This window comes from Lissotriton vulgaris, chromosome 7 (genome assembly GCF_964263255.1).
Source record: "Lissotriton vulgaris chromosome 7, aLisVul1.2, whole genome shotgun sequence".
Classification (NCBI taxonomy): Eukaryota; Metazoa; Chordata; class Amphibia; order Caudata; family Salamandridae; genus Lissotriton; species Lissotriton vulgaris.
Genome location: NC_141695.1, coordinates 328,060,339 through 328,077,957, shown reverse-complemented (window position 1 = coordinate 328,077,957; position 17,619 = coordinate 328,060,339). Strand labels below are relative to the sequence as shown.

At 43.0% G+C, this 17,619-nt stretch overlaps 1 protein-coding gene across 1 annotated transcript in view; it reads left to right on the top strand.

Annotated features, from left to right (window-relative positions):
* The window catches only part of LOC147701493 (bifunctional polynucleotide phosphatase/kinase-like), a 227,188-nt gene that overhangs the window by 81,972 nt on the left and 127,597 nt on the right, over positions 1–17,619 (top strand). Inside the window, exon 3 of the mRNA XM_086930185.1 lies at positions 17,411–17,457. Within this exon, the coding sequence (XP_086786311.1) occupies positions 17,411–17,457 (47 nt within the window). The remainder of the gene's footprint in view (positions 1–17,410; positions 17,458–17,619) is intronic.

Sequence of the window (17,619 nt, the reverse complement as noted above, 5' to 3'; positions counted from 1 at the left end):
TTATGATAGGCAAAGTAAGACATTTGAAAGTATACATAGCACAAAACACTAAAGTAATCTGAGACAAAATCCTAACTTTATGACTTTCGGTATTCACAGAAGGCATTTAGGAGTATTAAAGTTAGGATTTTGTCTCGGTCAATCTTAAGTTTTAGTCTTACGTTAAATTTAAGAGAAACTTAAGTTTAACTGAGACAAAATCCTAACTTTATTACTCCTATACCGAAAGTCATAAAGTTAAGATTTTGTCTCGGATTACTTTTGTGAATCGGGCCCTATGAGGCTCGACTTCTGGGACCGAGATGTGACCCTAAATAGTTTTATAGTACTTGCTTGCAAGATACTTAACAAAAAGGTCAGTCAGCTGTGCCATCCCATGAAAATTAAGCCTGTTGACAATGTCATCCCAAGAGCTGGGGTTGACCAGTCCTCTTTGATCCCTGGAAATCTTTGGGTCTTTGTTATGGACCAGACTTCTCAATTGCTCTTGGTTAGGGCAGAATATTGCATATGAATTTTATGTTATATTCTCTTTTTATCTTTACAAACATTGGAGGGTTGGGCCCTTGACAACAACCACCACAGGCCTCTATTAATACGCCAAACAACAAAATAGTAGGTGGCTGCGTGATTTAAATTCACTTTACTTTGGAGGAAGGTCACATTAATCAATATAAAATAGAAAATTACGAGCAAATGAGTGACAAGCGGAGCAGGGAGGCCGGTTCTTCTGATATAGCTGGTTAATTAAAATATACAATCTATAGAAGACGAAACCGAAACAAGAAATTCGCGCGATTATCAGGATATCCAGTCACGCTCAACTCCCAAGGTTTAAATCTATAATAGTGGTGACGAATTGTAACTCATCAGACTTCGGTGGCTCCCTTCTCCTGAAAGAGAACACATATTTCAAGAAATCTTAAGGGTTTCTAATCCGGAAAGTGTAACCAGAGTATCGCAAACTAGCAGAAACACCTAAACTAACAAAGAAGAGATGGTTCTAATATGATACAATCCTCAAATTGAATAGAGGTTGAAAAAATTCCACTTTTTTAAATAAGAATTTTGTCCTGACGAAGGTGTTAATACAAATACCGAAACGCTGCGTCGGCAACTTGCATTTTTATTGCTCATCGTGTGGATTGACACACTTTTAAAAAAAAATTATCTTTATTGTATGGCACTTTTTCTTTGTGCAAAATATTGTATTGTATGAATAAATTGTACAATTTTTCTTAAGTTTGAAGTGATTTCATGTTATAATTTTTTTTAATAAGTCTTATCATATATGAGAATGTGGCACTAATGGGTTCTTGAGTTACTAGTAGATGCCTAAATAGCTTCTTTCAACTTTGGAAATATAGGGACCTGCTCTGTTGTATACTTACCTCTCCTTGTCCCTAATTGGATTTATAAGGAGACCTCCTTGCTTTTTGGTATTTGTCACATTAATCAATAGACATGGCCTTTGTAATCATTTCCATTACTGCACTAATTGTTAGAATTTGTTATGCGTAGAAAAGTATATTGCCTCTTATTTTATGCATGATTCATAAACATAAATACAAAACATAACTTGACATAAATAAGTGCATTCACAAAACGTATAAAAGTGTGTTAACAATACATTGCTCAACCAGTCCTATTGTTGACATCCAGAGGGATATATTTGCTTAGCCCTCTTGGAATAAGTTGAGAGGTTCCACCTCCATCTAATATGGTGCTAAATGTTTTTTTCAAAGCACCTAATTTTAAGTGATTATTGCAGTAATGGTAGATGTCAAAGAATGGGTGTGGTGTGATCATGTCTGCCTGTGGAGTGAACCAGTCTCCCACAAAAGTTTAGAACTGTTTTGATGTTTGGTGGAAATTCTGCTAAAACAGCATTTCTGAAGCCTTTCTTGAGATGACTATATTATTAACCACAGTTTTGAGATGTTAGTAGGAGATGACATGGGTTTTCGACAGTAAGAAAAACTGATCCAAAGTGAAAATGGGGGAAGACCTATAGAGCAATGTCTAAACCTCAACCTAGGTTTGAGAGGTTAATTGGGGAATGCTTAAGAGAAAAACAAATTTAAGAACTTTGTCAGCTAATAGCTAGATGGCCAATCATTTTGTACAGCCCGGGCAGTGGGAGACTTATTAGAGATGTCATGGTTATTGGGTGTGCTGGATTAATTTCTCATCGGACCTGAAGTTAGGTGGTTGATCCTAGTTGGATGTCATGGTCCTTTTGTCTAAGAGCTGCATTTGGTTGAAATACTTTGTGTATTGGACTGTAAGTCGAGCTGTATTTGGGGGATTCACTTTGTTTATGGGAGTTATGCTGATTTTCATTGGATGCATTGACTGGTGAGCATGGCTTATGTTGATGTAGTGTGGTGTGGTATAGTAGTAGTATGTATGTTATAGTGGAATAATTGCTGCTGGAAATTGGTACCCCATTATATATGCTGTGGTTCAATGTTTGGATAGTACAGTGGTATATACCCTGTTGTAGGATGCATGTTGTTGGGTGTGGTACAGGAATGTGGGCACTGAGGGTACATGATAGTTGTTGGGTGTGGTACTATAGGTAAACTTTTCTTAGTGTTCTATAGAAATGTGTAAGCTTCAGGCTGTGAAACTTGTTTGGGCACTCTTGAGTTACATACGAGCTGCAGTTGATGTTTTTAGGTGCGGTAGTCACGTCACCTGCAGTAACGTGACGTTTAGTGATTTTGTAAGCGCCTCATCTTTCAGGTGCCCAGTGTGAGCCCCCACTTGTCATTGGCACACATTTGGAAATCGAGATCTCTCTTTATCAGCGAATGTTTTCAGGGTGAGTCAGCCAATCTATAGCAGTGGTGAACATGACCATAATTACTGTGAATTTACTCGGAAATAATTCTGGAGGGCGTGCAGGATAGACTTGTTTTAACTCATTTTAGGCTTGCTATTTTCCAGCGATTAACAAGTTTTCTTATAACTAATAATTGGTCATCCTTGCTCAGTAAATGTCCATGTGATGAAATGTCGCAGCAAACAAAAATTCATGTAGTGCTTTTTTTTGTAAATTCTATGAAGTACAGAGAAAGCTGTAGATTCTACCAATTTTGAAGCTGCTTTGTCCCAGGCAATGTCGGGCAGCATTTTTATTCCTCCAGTTTTTAGGTAATTAATATTTCATGCTGACTGTGTCGACCTTTTGGAAGAATGTAATCAAATGTAGAAAAAGTATTATACTATGACATTTTTCTGATGTACAATTGTATATTATGGTGAATTCTCAATCATTTGTTGCTGAAGATTTTTAACCTTTTAAAGATAATTGCATACTTATCTGTGTTAATACATGATTTTCTTAGTCTTGTAAATATTATTTGTTTGTTGTGTATCTGCTTTTGTGATTTCCGCTGTAGAAATCGAATAAAGCTTATTGAATGAATCTCAGCCACTGGTAAGTATTTTGGGCCAAATTACAAACCATCACTTTGTTTTGCTCACTGTGCTGCTACAGATTTCAAATCAGCCATGGTCCTGCTCCTCTAGGAGCAACGGAGCCTGAAATGGAAGGCCACATCCTTTCTGAATGGAAGCACAAGCAACCACAGACTGGTCTTGGCCATATTGGCCTTATTAGTGAGGCACAGGTGGAGACCGATGGCACAACGAACACTGTTGCAGTAGCGGCATGACTAGAGCTGATTGGCATTAGGTTCATCTCTGTTTTTAGTGGCAGAGTGAGCACTCATTGAGAGCATTCAACTTTGTGAAAGTAACGTGCATCTGAAAAAAACAAGGAACACTTGTTTAATTGTGAGGACCTGAACGAAGGAAACATCATCTTTTCTAATGAGAAAACTATGGACCGGGATGCAGGCCAGAATAATTTTAGTGTCTGCGATTACTCCAGAATTGCGCCCTTCACTTTTTTCCCTCAGTTTGATTAGTAGCGACATACTGCCCAGCTCCTGCAGTGCAATCTTATCTGATCTGAAAAGTCCGGTATAGTCTGGTGGAGTAAACTGAAGATCTAATGTCTTGAGGAGTATTAGTAGATTGCAGTTGGATGGAACACAAATACAGTGCAACACGTAATGCATAAAATTAGCCAAAATCACTGGGATCAATGTATAGTGAGGGGCACCATTTGAAATTGCTTATAATATACACCCCTTAGATTATACCCACACCCTTAGTAGAGGGTAACCACTGCTCCCTCAAACCAGCTGCATGGAGGCTGAGAGTCACTGGTGGCTGATTCTAGCTTATTTATAAAGTTTTATATAGCCCGACATGACCTACGGGGGGTATCAGAGCACTTTACAATATACAATTGTTGAGCATTAGATGGTTGAGGTAGTATACATAGATTCAGTATTTGCCATTCAATACAAAAGAGGTAGATGGGAGTAAATGGGTAGGGTAGGAGACTAGTAATCATTAAGGAATGGTGCACGAGGGAATCAGAGCGCTTTACAATACACAGTTTTTACACATTAGGTGATTGAGGTAGTATACATACATTCGTTATTCGTCATTCAATACAAAAGAGGTAGACAGTAGTATAAGGTTAGCACAGGTGACTGGTAGTCAGCATAGAGTTAAAGTCTTAGGATGTAAATTTGTTGATTAGAAGCAGTTTTACTTCTTTTTTGAGGGAGGTAAAGGAAGCGATTCTGCGTACCACTGGAGGTAGGGAGTTCCAAACCTTCGGAGCGCTCCCTGAGAATGTTCTGCAACCAGTTCGCTTTTTGTGAGAGGATTGTTGTTTCAGTAGTAGTGAAATCGCACTTCGCAATTGTCTGCATCCTCCTGATCGTTCTAGCTTTTGTGCTAAGTAGCTGGGGGTATTGCTGTGCAGGGCTTTGTGGGTCATGCAGGCGATCTTTAGGTGTATTCTTGCCTCGTAGGGTAGCCAGTTCACAATTTTCAAGGTCGAAGAAATGTGGTAATTTCTTTCAGTTCTTGAGACCAGTCTGGCCGCAGCGTTAGGCGAAGCCCTTAGTGGGGCCATCTTGTATTTGTGGAGACCGCATAGAGTGGTGCTTCCATAGTCCAATCTTGGTAACACTAGGGCTTGTACCGACATTTTTAAGTCGTTCTCTGGAAGGAAGGGTTTAAGTTTCTTTAGTATGCTCATCTGATGATTAGCTCCCATGGTGGCAATATTGATTTGCGCCTGCATGTTCAAGTCTTTGTCTATGGTGACTCCCAAGGATTTCACTGAGTCAATGATGTGGGGACCACAGTCAAATGAAGTTAGATGCTTCAACCATAAGTCTATCTTGGGTGTGTGATTGGGAGGGGAGATGAGAGAGAATTCCATTTTTTTGGTATTAAGCATGAGGTGGTTGCAATTCAGCCAACTTTGAGTATTCTGTAGAATAGCGTTGAGGGAGATGAAGTCTTCTGGTTGGGAGATTTTCATATACAGTTGAGTGTCGTCCGCATACAGGTGCTATAGAATGTTTGCAGAGTTCAGTGCGTTTGCCAGGGGTTCCATGAGTAGATTGAAAAGAATAGGTGGGAATGCTGAGCCCTGTAAAACCCCTATGGTGATCATGGAGGGTTAAGAGAATGAATGCTTCGTCATAATTCTTTGTGTTCTGTAATTTAGGAAGGAGGTGAACCATTGTAGCACTGAGCCAGTAAGGCCCATCCTTCGTTCCAGTAGGGACAGTAGGTTGTCATGCTTAACCGTATCGAAAGCGGAGGATAAGTCCAGAAGTATCAATAGGCATGATTCGTTGTGGTCTAGCATTTTTAGTATGTCATCCATTATGTGGGTGAGTGCAGATTCTGTGCTGTGACCTTGACGGAAGCGGATTGGTGTTTGTCTAGGAGGTTGTAATTCTCGATATGGTTGCATAGTTGTATTTGTACACATTTTTCCAGCAATGTCGCCAAAGTGGGGATGTTGGATATAGGGCGGTAGTTGTTGAGATCGGCGGGGAGGGAGTCTGATTTCTTTAGTAAAGGTGTGACCTGCCCTATTTTAAGACAGCCCGGTATGGACTCTTGTCTCAGACAGGCGTTTACAATCTTTGATCGTAGGGATAGAATAGAGGTGTGTGTTAAACAGTGTGATGTGCGTAGCATGGTTTAAGTGCATATGAAGGTCAATGCTATCCAATGGCTTTGCATGCTATGTATTGATCGGAAGGAATTATTTAAAAAAAAAATTAAAGGTTTTATATAGCGCGAACAAGACCCTTGTGGGTATTAGAGAGCTTTACAATGTAGATATCGAATATACATAGGCCTATGGTACATAACCTATAGTTCCATACAAATTGAGTCGTATAATCACAAAAATATTGAAGATAAATAGACATATAGTAAAAAACATACAGTTCCATATAAATCAAGAATAGTATAGTCACAGTAACCTTGGCTCAAGTGAGTTTAGTCATGAGAAGAGATTTCACTTCTTTTTTGAAAGATGCAGTAGAGTGATTCAGTCTAGTTTTTTGGGGAAAAGAATTCCAGATCCTGGGTGCCATCCCCGAGAAGGCTCGGTTGTAGATTTATTCTTTCTGAATCTTTGTGGTTTCAGTAAAAGGTTATTGGCACTTCGGGACGCTCTGTTCCCATATGAAGGCACCAGTTTCTGTGCCAGATAGCTGGGAGTGTTGTGATGAATGGCTTTGTGTGTCATGCATGAGATTTTTAGTTGGATTCTGGCTTCGAAAGGTAACCAGTAAAGGAATCTTAGGTCAGGGAATATGTGGGAGTTTCTTTTGGAGCCAGTAATATGTCTAGCTGCTGCATTGATTGAAGCTCTTAAAATGCCCGTTGAGGATCTGGGGAGACCGCAGAGATAAACACTCCCATATTCCACTCTTGGGATAACTAGTGCATGTACCGCCAGTTTGAAGTCCTTTTCAGGCAGGAAAAGTTTTCGTTTTCGCAATATGCTCATCTGAAAGTTTGCTCCTTTTGTTGCAGTGCTGATGCTGATGTGTTTTTCTGCATATTTAGATTTCTGTCCAGAGTTACACCCAGAGATTTCGCTGAATCAACGAGAAGAGGTTGGCAGTTGACTACTGTTAGGTATTTGATCCATTCTTGAATTATGGGTACTTGGGAGGGGGTCGATCAGGAGGAATTCGGTTTTGAGGGTGTTTAGTTTTAGATCAGCCAGGTCTAAGTTTTTTTCTAGAGTTGTGTTTAGAGATTTGAGGTCTTCTAGTGAATCGATCTTTAGGTATAATCGTGTATTGTCTGCGTACATATGATATTATACGTTAGAGGAATTGAGAATTTCGGTGAGTGGTTTCATGAATAGATTGAAAAGTGTCAGAGAGAGGGATGATCCTTGTGGGACTCCTAAGGTGATTGGGACGGGTTTGGACAGGGAATGATTAACCTTGTATCGTTACGATCTGTTTTGGAGGAACAAGGTGAACCAATTTAGAATGGATCCTGATAATCCCATTCTGTGTTCCAGAAGGTCTAGCAGGTTGTCGTGTTTGACGGTGTCAAAGGCTAAGGAAAGGTCGAGCAAAATAAGTAAACAGGCCTCGTTTTGGTCTAGGATTTGTAGTGCATCGTCAATTATGTGGGTCATAGCTGATTCAGTACTGTGTCCTGCACGGAAGCCGGATTGGTATTGGTTGAGCAGGTTGAAATGGTCTATGTGTCTCCCAAGCTGAAGGTGTAAGAGTTTGGCCAGGTTAGGGATGTTGGATATTGCGCGATAATTATTTAAGTCAGCGGGGTCAACCGTTGGCTTCTTTAGGATGGGGTATACCTGCCCGGATTTAAGGATATCGGGGATGGTTCCTTGAAGGAAAGAAGTATTTATAATCTTGGTCCAAAGAGGCAGTAGCAATGGGGTGAAGTCTGTTATGCAGTTAGCGGGAAGAGGGTCAGTGAAGTGATTGTCAGGGTTCAAAGCCATGAGCATTTTGAATATAATTTCTTCACTGTAGGTATTGAAGGATGAGCAAGCTGCATTATTTTTAGGTCGAACTTTGGAGAGCTCCGGTGAGGGACTCCTGGAAGGGATGATGAAGAGTCAATGTGCAGTTGGGTATTGTGCCCGTCTTCGTTATTTTGGGGGGGAGCGGTGGGGAGTGAGGTGCATCCTTAGATTGTGTTTTGATAGCTTGAAAGGTTTTTTTGGGCGATTCTTGGCCTGGTCTAATTGATTACAGAAAAAGTCTGCTTTAGATCGTCTGATCTTTCTGTTGTATGCGTTTCTCTTCAGTCATAGCAGCTTGAGGTGGTTGGCGGATGGTGCAGATCTCCATCTACTTTCCATTATTCTCAAGGATTGTCTGTCCTCTTTGAGGCCTCCATCTTACCAGGGTTTTGAATCTTTTGTAGAGACTCTCTTCAATTGTAGGGGGGTGACCTCGTCTAATACCATGTTCATGGAGTTGATGTAGTGATTGGTGAGATCTTGAACATCTGATAGCCCTACTGGGGAAGACGGATGTTGGAGCTGGCGGTTGTGATTGTCAGCATTAATGTTTTTCAGGTCCCTCTTCCATATTTTAGAACTCGTGGGTTGCGCAAAATTAAGTTTCACTGTTTCATTGATGAAGAAGGTGATGACATGATGGTCGGACCAATCGCATGGAAGGATCGAGCTGAATGGAATCTGCTGTAGAGATTATAAGTCAAGGATTGATACTTTATCATGTGTGGAGCTGTTACAGATTTGGGTGAGGTCGAGGTCCGAGAGGAAGGTTTTGAGGCTATTGACCGCTGAATCATTAGGGTCTCCAGTGGAGATTGAGGTCTCTGAGAAATATTTGGGTATTTTGTTGTCCGGCATTAGTAGAAACAATCTCCATGAGATGTTCTATGAAGGTGAGGTAATCACCTGGAGGATGATAGTGTGCAGAGAGCAAACTGGTTTGCTATTGCTAGTGATGTCTAAGCATATGTATTCACAGGAGGGGAATACTGGAGACTGGGATCGGTTCACTGTGAGATTGTTCCGGTGTATTCATGGAATGCACCAAACGCTTGACTAGCTTCTAGCAGTTGCTTCCTTGCATTCCGCTCCTCTGTAAATACACAGGGTGGTACACTCTGGTCTGATTGGCAGTGCTGAAAAACTCTAAGAAAATTCAACTTTTGGTTGACCCTGGCTTTTTTCCAGTACCCTGAAACACCGTTTTATGCATTCCTTTTTTAAGCCAGTAGCCATACTTCGGCTGGTATTCTAGGAAGCTATGCACTGGTCCAGGAAGACCTCTTACCAGGGCATTACATCCGCTGTCTACCTGGAAGCATTTGGACCAGACCCTTGCACTCTCTAGAAACCTTCTACTACAACTTGGAGAGGCAAGAGCTGTTCTGCCATATGTGAAGAAGGGATCTATTCCCAAATAGGAACACAGGAGCATTCAAAGAGGGACAAAGAGGTTTTCCTCTGTGGCTCAAATGTGGAGTGATGCCTCGTTGACTCCACCAGTTACGCTTATTATGGAAGCACTTGGCGATCTCGCTAGTCCTTTCCTTTCAGAAGTTCATTTAATTTTATTTAAACTGTGGCTGTCCCCTCACCATCAGTCCTGCTTCCATGTCTCGAGTGGCAAAGTTTATGGCCGAGTGAGTGTCTCCACTTTCATAGGTTCCTCTACCAACCAAACAGCTTATGCACAGTTGGCTGGTGGTGAGACGTGGGCCCCTGAATTTTGGTACCCCATGGGGATCTTGCTGTAGGTGCCTCCTTCAGTTCAACACCAAGCCCACTGCATTGACTTGAAACAAGGTTATTTGCTAACTGTGTCTAGTGTAGATCCTGACCTCTCCCCCACTTAAATAGCCGCATTAACTGGTCATCCAGTCTATGTTGTGAACCAGCTTTTGCATCAGCAGTACTTTATAGACTTGCGTGGAATCCCTGTTTAATTGAGGTGGTCATTTCTTGACCTTAATTTTCTTTGGGCTTATTTCAATGAAATTTCACCATCATGCACATAATTCCGCAGATATACCATGTCCTGATACCAGTATTGGTAAGAAAAGGGCAAGAGGGCGATACTTCAAGGTGATTTGAGAGAGGATTTAAAATGTGTACTGTATTTTGAGAATAATGGACAAAGGTGACATAACGGCCCTTATCCTACTCGATCTTTCTGCAGTCTCCAACACCAATAAGGATCCAAAGAAGCTGGCATCCAAGGTCCTGCACTTCGCTGGATTTGCTGCTTCCTGACAGGTTGCACCCAGTCAGTCATCCTGGCCTCTTCACCTCGAACACCGTCAACCTCCTCTTCACCTCGGACTCTGTCAACCTCCTCTGCAGAGTTCCACGAGAATAGTCACTCAGCCCCACTCTCCTCATCTTCTACAGGACACCCCTCTCCAGCATCCTCCACGCCCATTGATTCAATATTGTGTCATAAGCTGACGACACCAGCGCATTCTCTCCCTCTACAGAAAAATTGATTACAGAAAAAGTCTGCTTTAGATCGTCTGATCTTTCTGTTGAATGCGTTTCTCTTCAGTCATAGCAGCTTGAGGTGGTTGGCGGATGGTGCAGATCTCCATCTACTTTCTATTAGTCTCCAGGATTGTCTGTCCTCTTTGAGGCCTCCATCGTACCAGGGTTTTGAATCTTTTGTGGAGACTCTCTTCAATTGTAGGGGGGCGACCTCGTCTAATACCATGTTCATGGAGTTGATGTAGTGATTGGTGAGATCTTGAACATCTGCCCTACTGGGGGAAGACTGATGTTGGAGCTGGCAGTTGTGATTGTCAGCATTAATGTTTTTCAGGTCCCTCTTCCATATTTTAGAATTCGTGGGTTGCGTAAAATTAAGTTTCACTGTTTCATTGATGAAGAAGGTGATGACATGATGGTCGAGCCAATCGCATGGAAGGATCGAACTGGATGGATTCTGCCGTAGAGATGACTAAGTCAAGGATTGATACTTTATCATGTGTGGAGCTGTTACAGATTTGGGTGAGGTCGAGGTCCGAGAGGAAGGTTTTGAGGCTATTGACCGCTGAATCACTAGGGTCTCCAGTGGAGATTGAGGTCTCTGAGAAATATTTGGATATTTTGTTGTCCGGCATTAGTAGAAACAATCTCCATGAGATGTTCTATGAAGGTGAGGTAATCACCTGGAGGATGATAGTGTGCAGAGAGCAAACTGTTTTGCTATTGCTAGTGATGTCTAAGCATATGTATTCACAGGAGGGGAATACTGGAGACTGGGATCGGTTCACTGTGAGATTGTTCCGGTGTATGCATGGAATGCACCAAACGCTTGACTAGCTTATAGCAGTTGCTTCCTTGCATTCCGCTCCTCTGTAAATTCACAGAGTGGTACACTCTGGTCTGATTGGCAGTGCTGAAAATCTCTAAGAAAATTCAACTTTTGGTTGTCACTGGCTTTTTTCCAGTACCCTGAAACACCATTTTATGCATTCCTTGTTTAAGCCAGTAGCCATACTTCGGCTGGTATTCTAGGAAGCTATGCACTGGTCCAGGAAGACATCTTACCAGGGCATTACATCCGCTGTCTATTTGCTGCTTCCTGACCGGTTGCACCCAGTCAGTCATCCTGGCCTCTTCACCTCGGACGCCGTCAACCTCCTCTTCACCTCGGACTCTGTCAACCTCCTCTGCAGAGTTCCACGAGAATAGTCACTCAGCCCCACTCTCCTCATCTTCTACAGGACACCCCTCTCAAGCATCATCCACGCCCATGGATTCAATATCGTGTCATAAGCTGACGACTCCAGCGCATACTCTCCCTCTACAGCAAGATGCCAAACCCCCAGACCAATTTCTCTACCTGCATGACCGAAGTTGTCAGATGGATGAAAACCAGCTGCATCAAGCTTAACACAGAAAAGATGGAAGTAATAATCTTCGGCAAAGCCACTTCTCTCTTAGACTCTACCTGGTGTTCCACCAAACTTGCAACCTCACCAGGGCCGGACTGGCCGTAGCGGCCATCGGGCATTTTCCCGGTGGGCCCCCATGGTGGGGGCCGGTTTGGGGCCTCTGGGGGCCTGATTTGTTACAGGGCCGCTTTTGCAGCATAGCTGCAGTATTGGCCGCTGTAACTAAATCGGCTAAACCTGCCCTGCCAAACAGCTCAGCTGCATCCCCAATCCCCCTGGGGGCGGCCGACTACTTTGCCAGGGCTAGTTTGTTTCCCAGTCCGTCCTGACTCTCACCCCTCCTAAGCAAACCACACAAAGAACCCCTTAATCGTAATCTACAACCAACTCACCATGACCAACCAAGTGAATAGAGTCTCTGTCTCATGCTTCCAGATACTCTAGATCTTCAAATGGCTCCCCGCCAACACTTGTAGAACTGTCACTCAAGCCTCATCACCAGCAAGCTGGACTATGGCAATACACTCTATGTTGAAATCTACACTCAACTGACCAGAAGACTCCAGACTATACCAAACTCAGAGACCAGGCTCACTCTCAGCCTCCCACCTCTCACTTAACATCACCCCACACCTCAAAGAGCTCCACTTGTTCTCAATTCACACACAAGCACTCTTCAAACTTCTCACGCACGCACGCATACAACACATACAGAACCTTGGCTCCATACACCCCAACAACCGAATAAACCTCCACAAACCTACCAGACTCCTCTACTCCGCCGGACTCTTATTTGCCCACGTCCCCTGCATAAGCAGAACAAGATCCAGCAGTTGTGCCTGCAACTTTGCTCCTAAAGCCTGGAACGACCTGCCCCTACACATCAAAGTCTCCACCTCAGTTTTTGAATTCCGCAAGAAACTGAAGAGCTGGCTCTTCTCCCAGGCCATATAACTCCTGCTTCAGCGCCTGGATGTAATCCTGGTTGAGTTGTGTACAATACAAATACACATAACACAACATGACATATAGGAGCTGCTGTGCAAGATCACGCCTCTCGCTCCCACAGATGCACAGCGCTGGCAGCTTAATTGGATATATAGTTTGCTTATGGCTTCTGCAGAGTGTAGTGCAAGGAGGTAGATGGAAGTATTCTCAGAGTATTCAAGTCTCACTCCTGGGTGCTGTTTGTAAGATCATAGCAGAGCCAGAGAGCAGGCGTATACGCACCAGCATGCTTGCATGTTTTGGGGCTCACATATGCCATTTGATCTGCACATGGCAAGGTCAGGCTTTGATATCCGCCAGATAGTGCTTAGCAGTGCTCATGCTGTGACACAGGAGACATAGCGTTAGAACAGAAAATGCATGGTGAAATAGAATTACGAGTGAAGTCTTTTAAAATGGACTCCAGTAAAGGAGCAGAGTAAAGTTTGAGTTTTGCATAATGTGCCTCAGAGCTCTTTGCCAGGGACCTCTGAATTGTAAAAAAGGTGTCGAAATGTAATGTGAAATACAGTAATATGTGAGCCTCATTTGTTGTAATGTGATGTGCTTGGCGGTAGTACTGTAATATGCATGCTGCAGTTTGTTGCCACATGTTGGGTGACTGCAAGCCCACTGGAGGTGTGCCATGGACCTTCTTGATAGACAGTCTACCAAGGTTCTAGTGGTATGAAAATGCATCTGCAGTGTACCCCCTCCCCCCTTAGGTGAGCATGGTGTTTGCCAACTGAGGATTTTTCTGTTGACCCCAGATTTAGCATTGTGGGCCATTGGCTGCACCTCTTTGGCCTGGTACTTTCCGGACATGTTCATATATTACGTTATGTTGGCTTCTGACGCTTCATTCTATTTCTCTGTTCCACCTGGTATAACCTTGTGGTATAGTGGTGGGTGCCTACACTCCGTTTGGTGCCCTGCAAACTGAAATCTTGACAGAAGACAGCTTGTTTGAAGATATGGGCATATAAACTTTAGAAATGCATTCATGTGAACTAGCCTTCACCAGCATTTGTCCTCTGAAAAAACGTTCAGCTTTGTGTCATAAGGTGGGCTATCAAATAGCCTCCGTCTTCAACTATGCTTCTCTTGTCACCGACTTCTGAACCCCTTGTAGCCCTACCTGAATTGGATGCTCTAAAGGCGTTCATTTTGTCCTAAATACTATGCTTTGGACTTGAGTGTGTCTCCTGGTCTAGCATATCAAAGGGGTTTTAGGATTAAGGGTTTTTTGGACTGCTTTTCTGGAAGCCCAGTTCCAGGACTTTGAACCTTTTTAAAATTATTTATTTATAGATTTTCGTAAAGCACTCAAATAACAAATTGCTGCCTCAGGTGTCAGGTGAAGGGAATGAGACATTGGAATAACACAACAGGGTAAAGTGTAGGTGTGGCAGAATAAACACTGGCAATTAAATCCTGCGGTGAGAGTCGAATGTGTCTCACGATGATGATAAAACAAGTCGGGATCAAGGATGAACAATCCTATGCAAGACTTGGGCATCTCACTGGTATTCAATGTAGATGCTTTACAGTGAATCAAGCAGCGGAAAGTCGGTCCACACCTGCATCGACCAGGCGTATGAGGTGTGGAGCTGGAGTCTTTTGTCATCATGTTTAGTGAAGTCGTTTTACAATCTCTGTGGTTGAGGAAATTAGTTCAATAAGAAGATACACTGAACGTGGAGATATCTGCCCAGAAATCTTAGAAGCTTAGGGCTGAGCAGCCATGAGGTTGGCAAAGGAGGATTCCAAGTTTCCTTGAGGATGGTAGAACTGAAAAAGCTCAATTAGGTGGCCTAGTGCTTGACTATGAATGGATTTATTTAAAATGCACAGTGTTTTAAGCAGGATCTTGTTTCTAGAAATACCAATTTAGAGATCTGAGAGCAGGGTGATGGGACCTTTTTACCGTAAGATCCAGATGTAGAGCATCCATTTTAGGATAACCTTAATTTCTCACTTCTCACGCCTACTTCTCATCTCATGATGGATGAGAAGTAGAGGTGAGAAGTGGGGATTATTAGTGGCAAGTAAAAAGGAGCATGAGAAGTAGGGATGAAGAATGAGAAGAAGAAATGAAAAGCAGGGATGAGAAGATGAAATGAAATGAATGAAACTTATATAGCGCACGACTTACCCTGGGGCATCTCAGCGCTTGCTTAGGGAACCCGTCCTGGTATTCCCCTGTGAGATAACCCTGGCAGGGTATCCACAAGGTGAAAGCCAGGCATCCCACCGCGAGGGGCCGTTGTGGAGATTAAGCAAGCTATTGCCCAGAGTCGCAGAGTGTGAACCCGTGAGTTGAGAAGGCACCGGAGCGAGAATTAACGAGTCCGTGGAATTTTGAGCCCAAGACCCGCCGAGGCGGGGAATTGAACCCTGGTCCCGGACCGAACTCAAGCTCCAGGTCTGCCGCCTCTAACCCCTGAGCCACACTTCTCCACGATGGGATGATGAATGAAAAGTAGGTATTATGGATAAGCAGTAGGAATGATAGATCTGAAGTAGGGATGAGAAGCAGTGGTGATGGGTGAGAAGTAGTGTTGATGAATGAGAAATGGGGATGAGAAGTAGGGATGAGGAACGGAATGTCCTAAAACGTGGTCAATGGTTTTGAATTTGACGCAGTTTGTCATTCAGATTGCTAGGGATAGCAGTAAAGATGCTTTTGGGGGCGAGATTTCACCCCTGGGGTGGGCTAATGACATCTTTTATAGGGGATTGGAACACCCAGATTGGGAAATACGTTAATTGGCTTTTATTAAACAGCTGACTTTAACAGGTGATGCGTGTTTTGCGCTCAGAACCAATATTTCATGGTTGAGCCCAAAAATAAAATAAAAACATTGGTTGCCAATGGCATAATTAAATAGCCAACTTCGACTGCTATTCAGTTACTGCTGTTGATATTTTCTTTCTGCCACTGATTGGTGTAGCTCCCAATTATGTATCAGTCATAAATGACAGTGGATATTATGCAAGTGGTCACTTCCGATGTTAAAATCTTTGGACTCCAGAAATAGTTCCCTTAAAATATATGCATCATATTACAAATATATATTCTTTTTGGGGTTTATTAAATGGAGAGATTTTTAAAGTTAAGAGTTTAAGTTTTTGATAGTAACCTGGGGTGCCACTTGAGTGTTTCTTAGAGTGGCAGTGGTACATAAGTTGTAGTTGATGGCTGAAGACTTTACTTTATGCTGAGCCATTATATGTTCTAAATTACCCTCAACATATGCAAATATAAACAAACCGTTAATACAGGCTCTCCTAAAGCTAGCAGAGAGCATAAAAGGAAATTGGCCTGCGTTCTAAAATCTGGTGTATAAAAACTGTAAAAACTGATGGCAGTCGTATCTTGTGCAGTTCATAATATTAGCTGCCGTAGCCCACTTACCAGTAAATAGAAAATGTTATTCTGAAAAGCAAGAGGGTAGCTTCCATTGGTGCAGCAGGCGCAGTGGCTCCAGAGTCTTGAGGGTCTTACTGAACCCTGATTATTGCTGTATTCCACAGTTCAAAAAGCAGTCAGGGGGGCTTGTCCCTCATTGCACTAGGGCCCATGACACACTTGCTACGCTAGTGCTGAGAAGTGATAGCTCTGACTGGAAACGAAGTTTAGTGTGTGTTATATTGCTTTAGCTCGGGGTTCAGTCCACTGACATGTGGAGTCAAGCATGCATAAGGGGGCAATTGGTTGCCTTGTACTGCACCAGAACTGATGGCCCTGGGACATCAATGCTAAGCTACCGTCCAGTAGCCACCAATGGCAGAGCACCTTATGAATAAGCCTTGCTTGCTGCTGGAAGGGAGTTCCACTGGGGTGCTAGATAAACCCTGCAGTTACATATAAAATAATAAGAGTGGTACCATGTGGGTCATCGGTCACATGCCTGACACCATGACATAAATACCATGTAAGAGCTTGACCACTACAAGAAGTTCACTAGTATTTGAGTGTCACATCAATTTGTGATGCTGACCGCGCCCAGAAGGGTAGATGAGCTGCTGCTAGAAAAACCTCATGAGACATAGTAGCACTAAGGTATGCTGCAGCCCTTTAACCATGTTGTTCCATGTCAAAATGCTGATCTGAACTTTGTTAGGCGTGAGACATGAGACCTACTGGTGATATGTGCGCTATATAAGATTCTCTGACTTGACTTGACAGTGGTGTGCGATTCCTAACTTGTACACAATGTTAGGTGCGGTACTAGAAAACAAGAACTGTAGTTTGTTCACTTTGGTGTATTACAGTAGGTTGCTATCTCAGTCTGATTGAAGTCGGTGGGGTGTGGTATTACACGTTGACGTGAGCTGCTTTGGATGGCCTTCATTGGTGTGCCCCACCACCATCACCTCCTGCTTGCTGAACTTTGATGTGGTGGCACAGTGATATGGATGAATTGCACTTGTGGCAATAACTAAGCTGTGAGTGAGGGTTGTCTCCGGCTGTTTTCATGATATGTGGGTGAATGAACGGTGTGGTTTACAGTCAGTAATAAGTGATTTTTCGTTTATTTATCAGCTGTATTTAGTTAAACTGTGTTGTCTGCTGTACTAATGTGCTGTTGTCCTGTTTCTGTCATTGCAGTGGAGCTTTTGGCTGACTGGCAGCATCAGACTGTGCGCATTACGCAGGTGAGGCTAAGACATTGTCTCATTTCCCCTCTGCCTGAGTTTAGATCGAAACACCTGTCAAGAACACCCCCTTTTGACCACGAGCTGGCAGCTACCTCTGTGAACCTTTTCTGGCTGACTGTAGGCTGGGCCTCCTCTCACCTTTAGATGATTGTAGGCCGA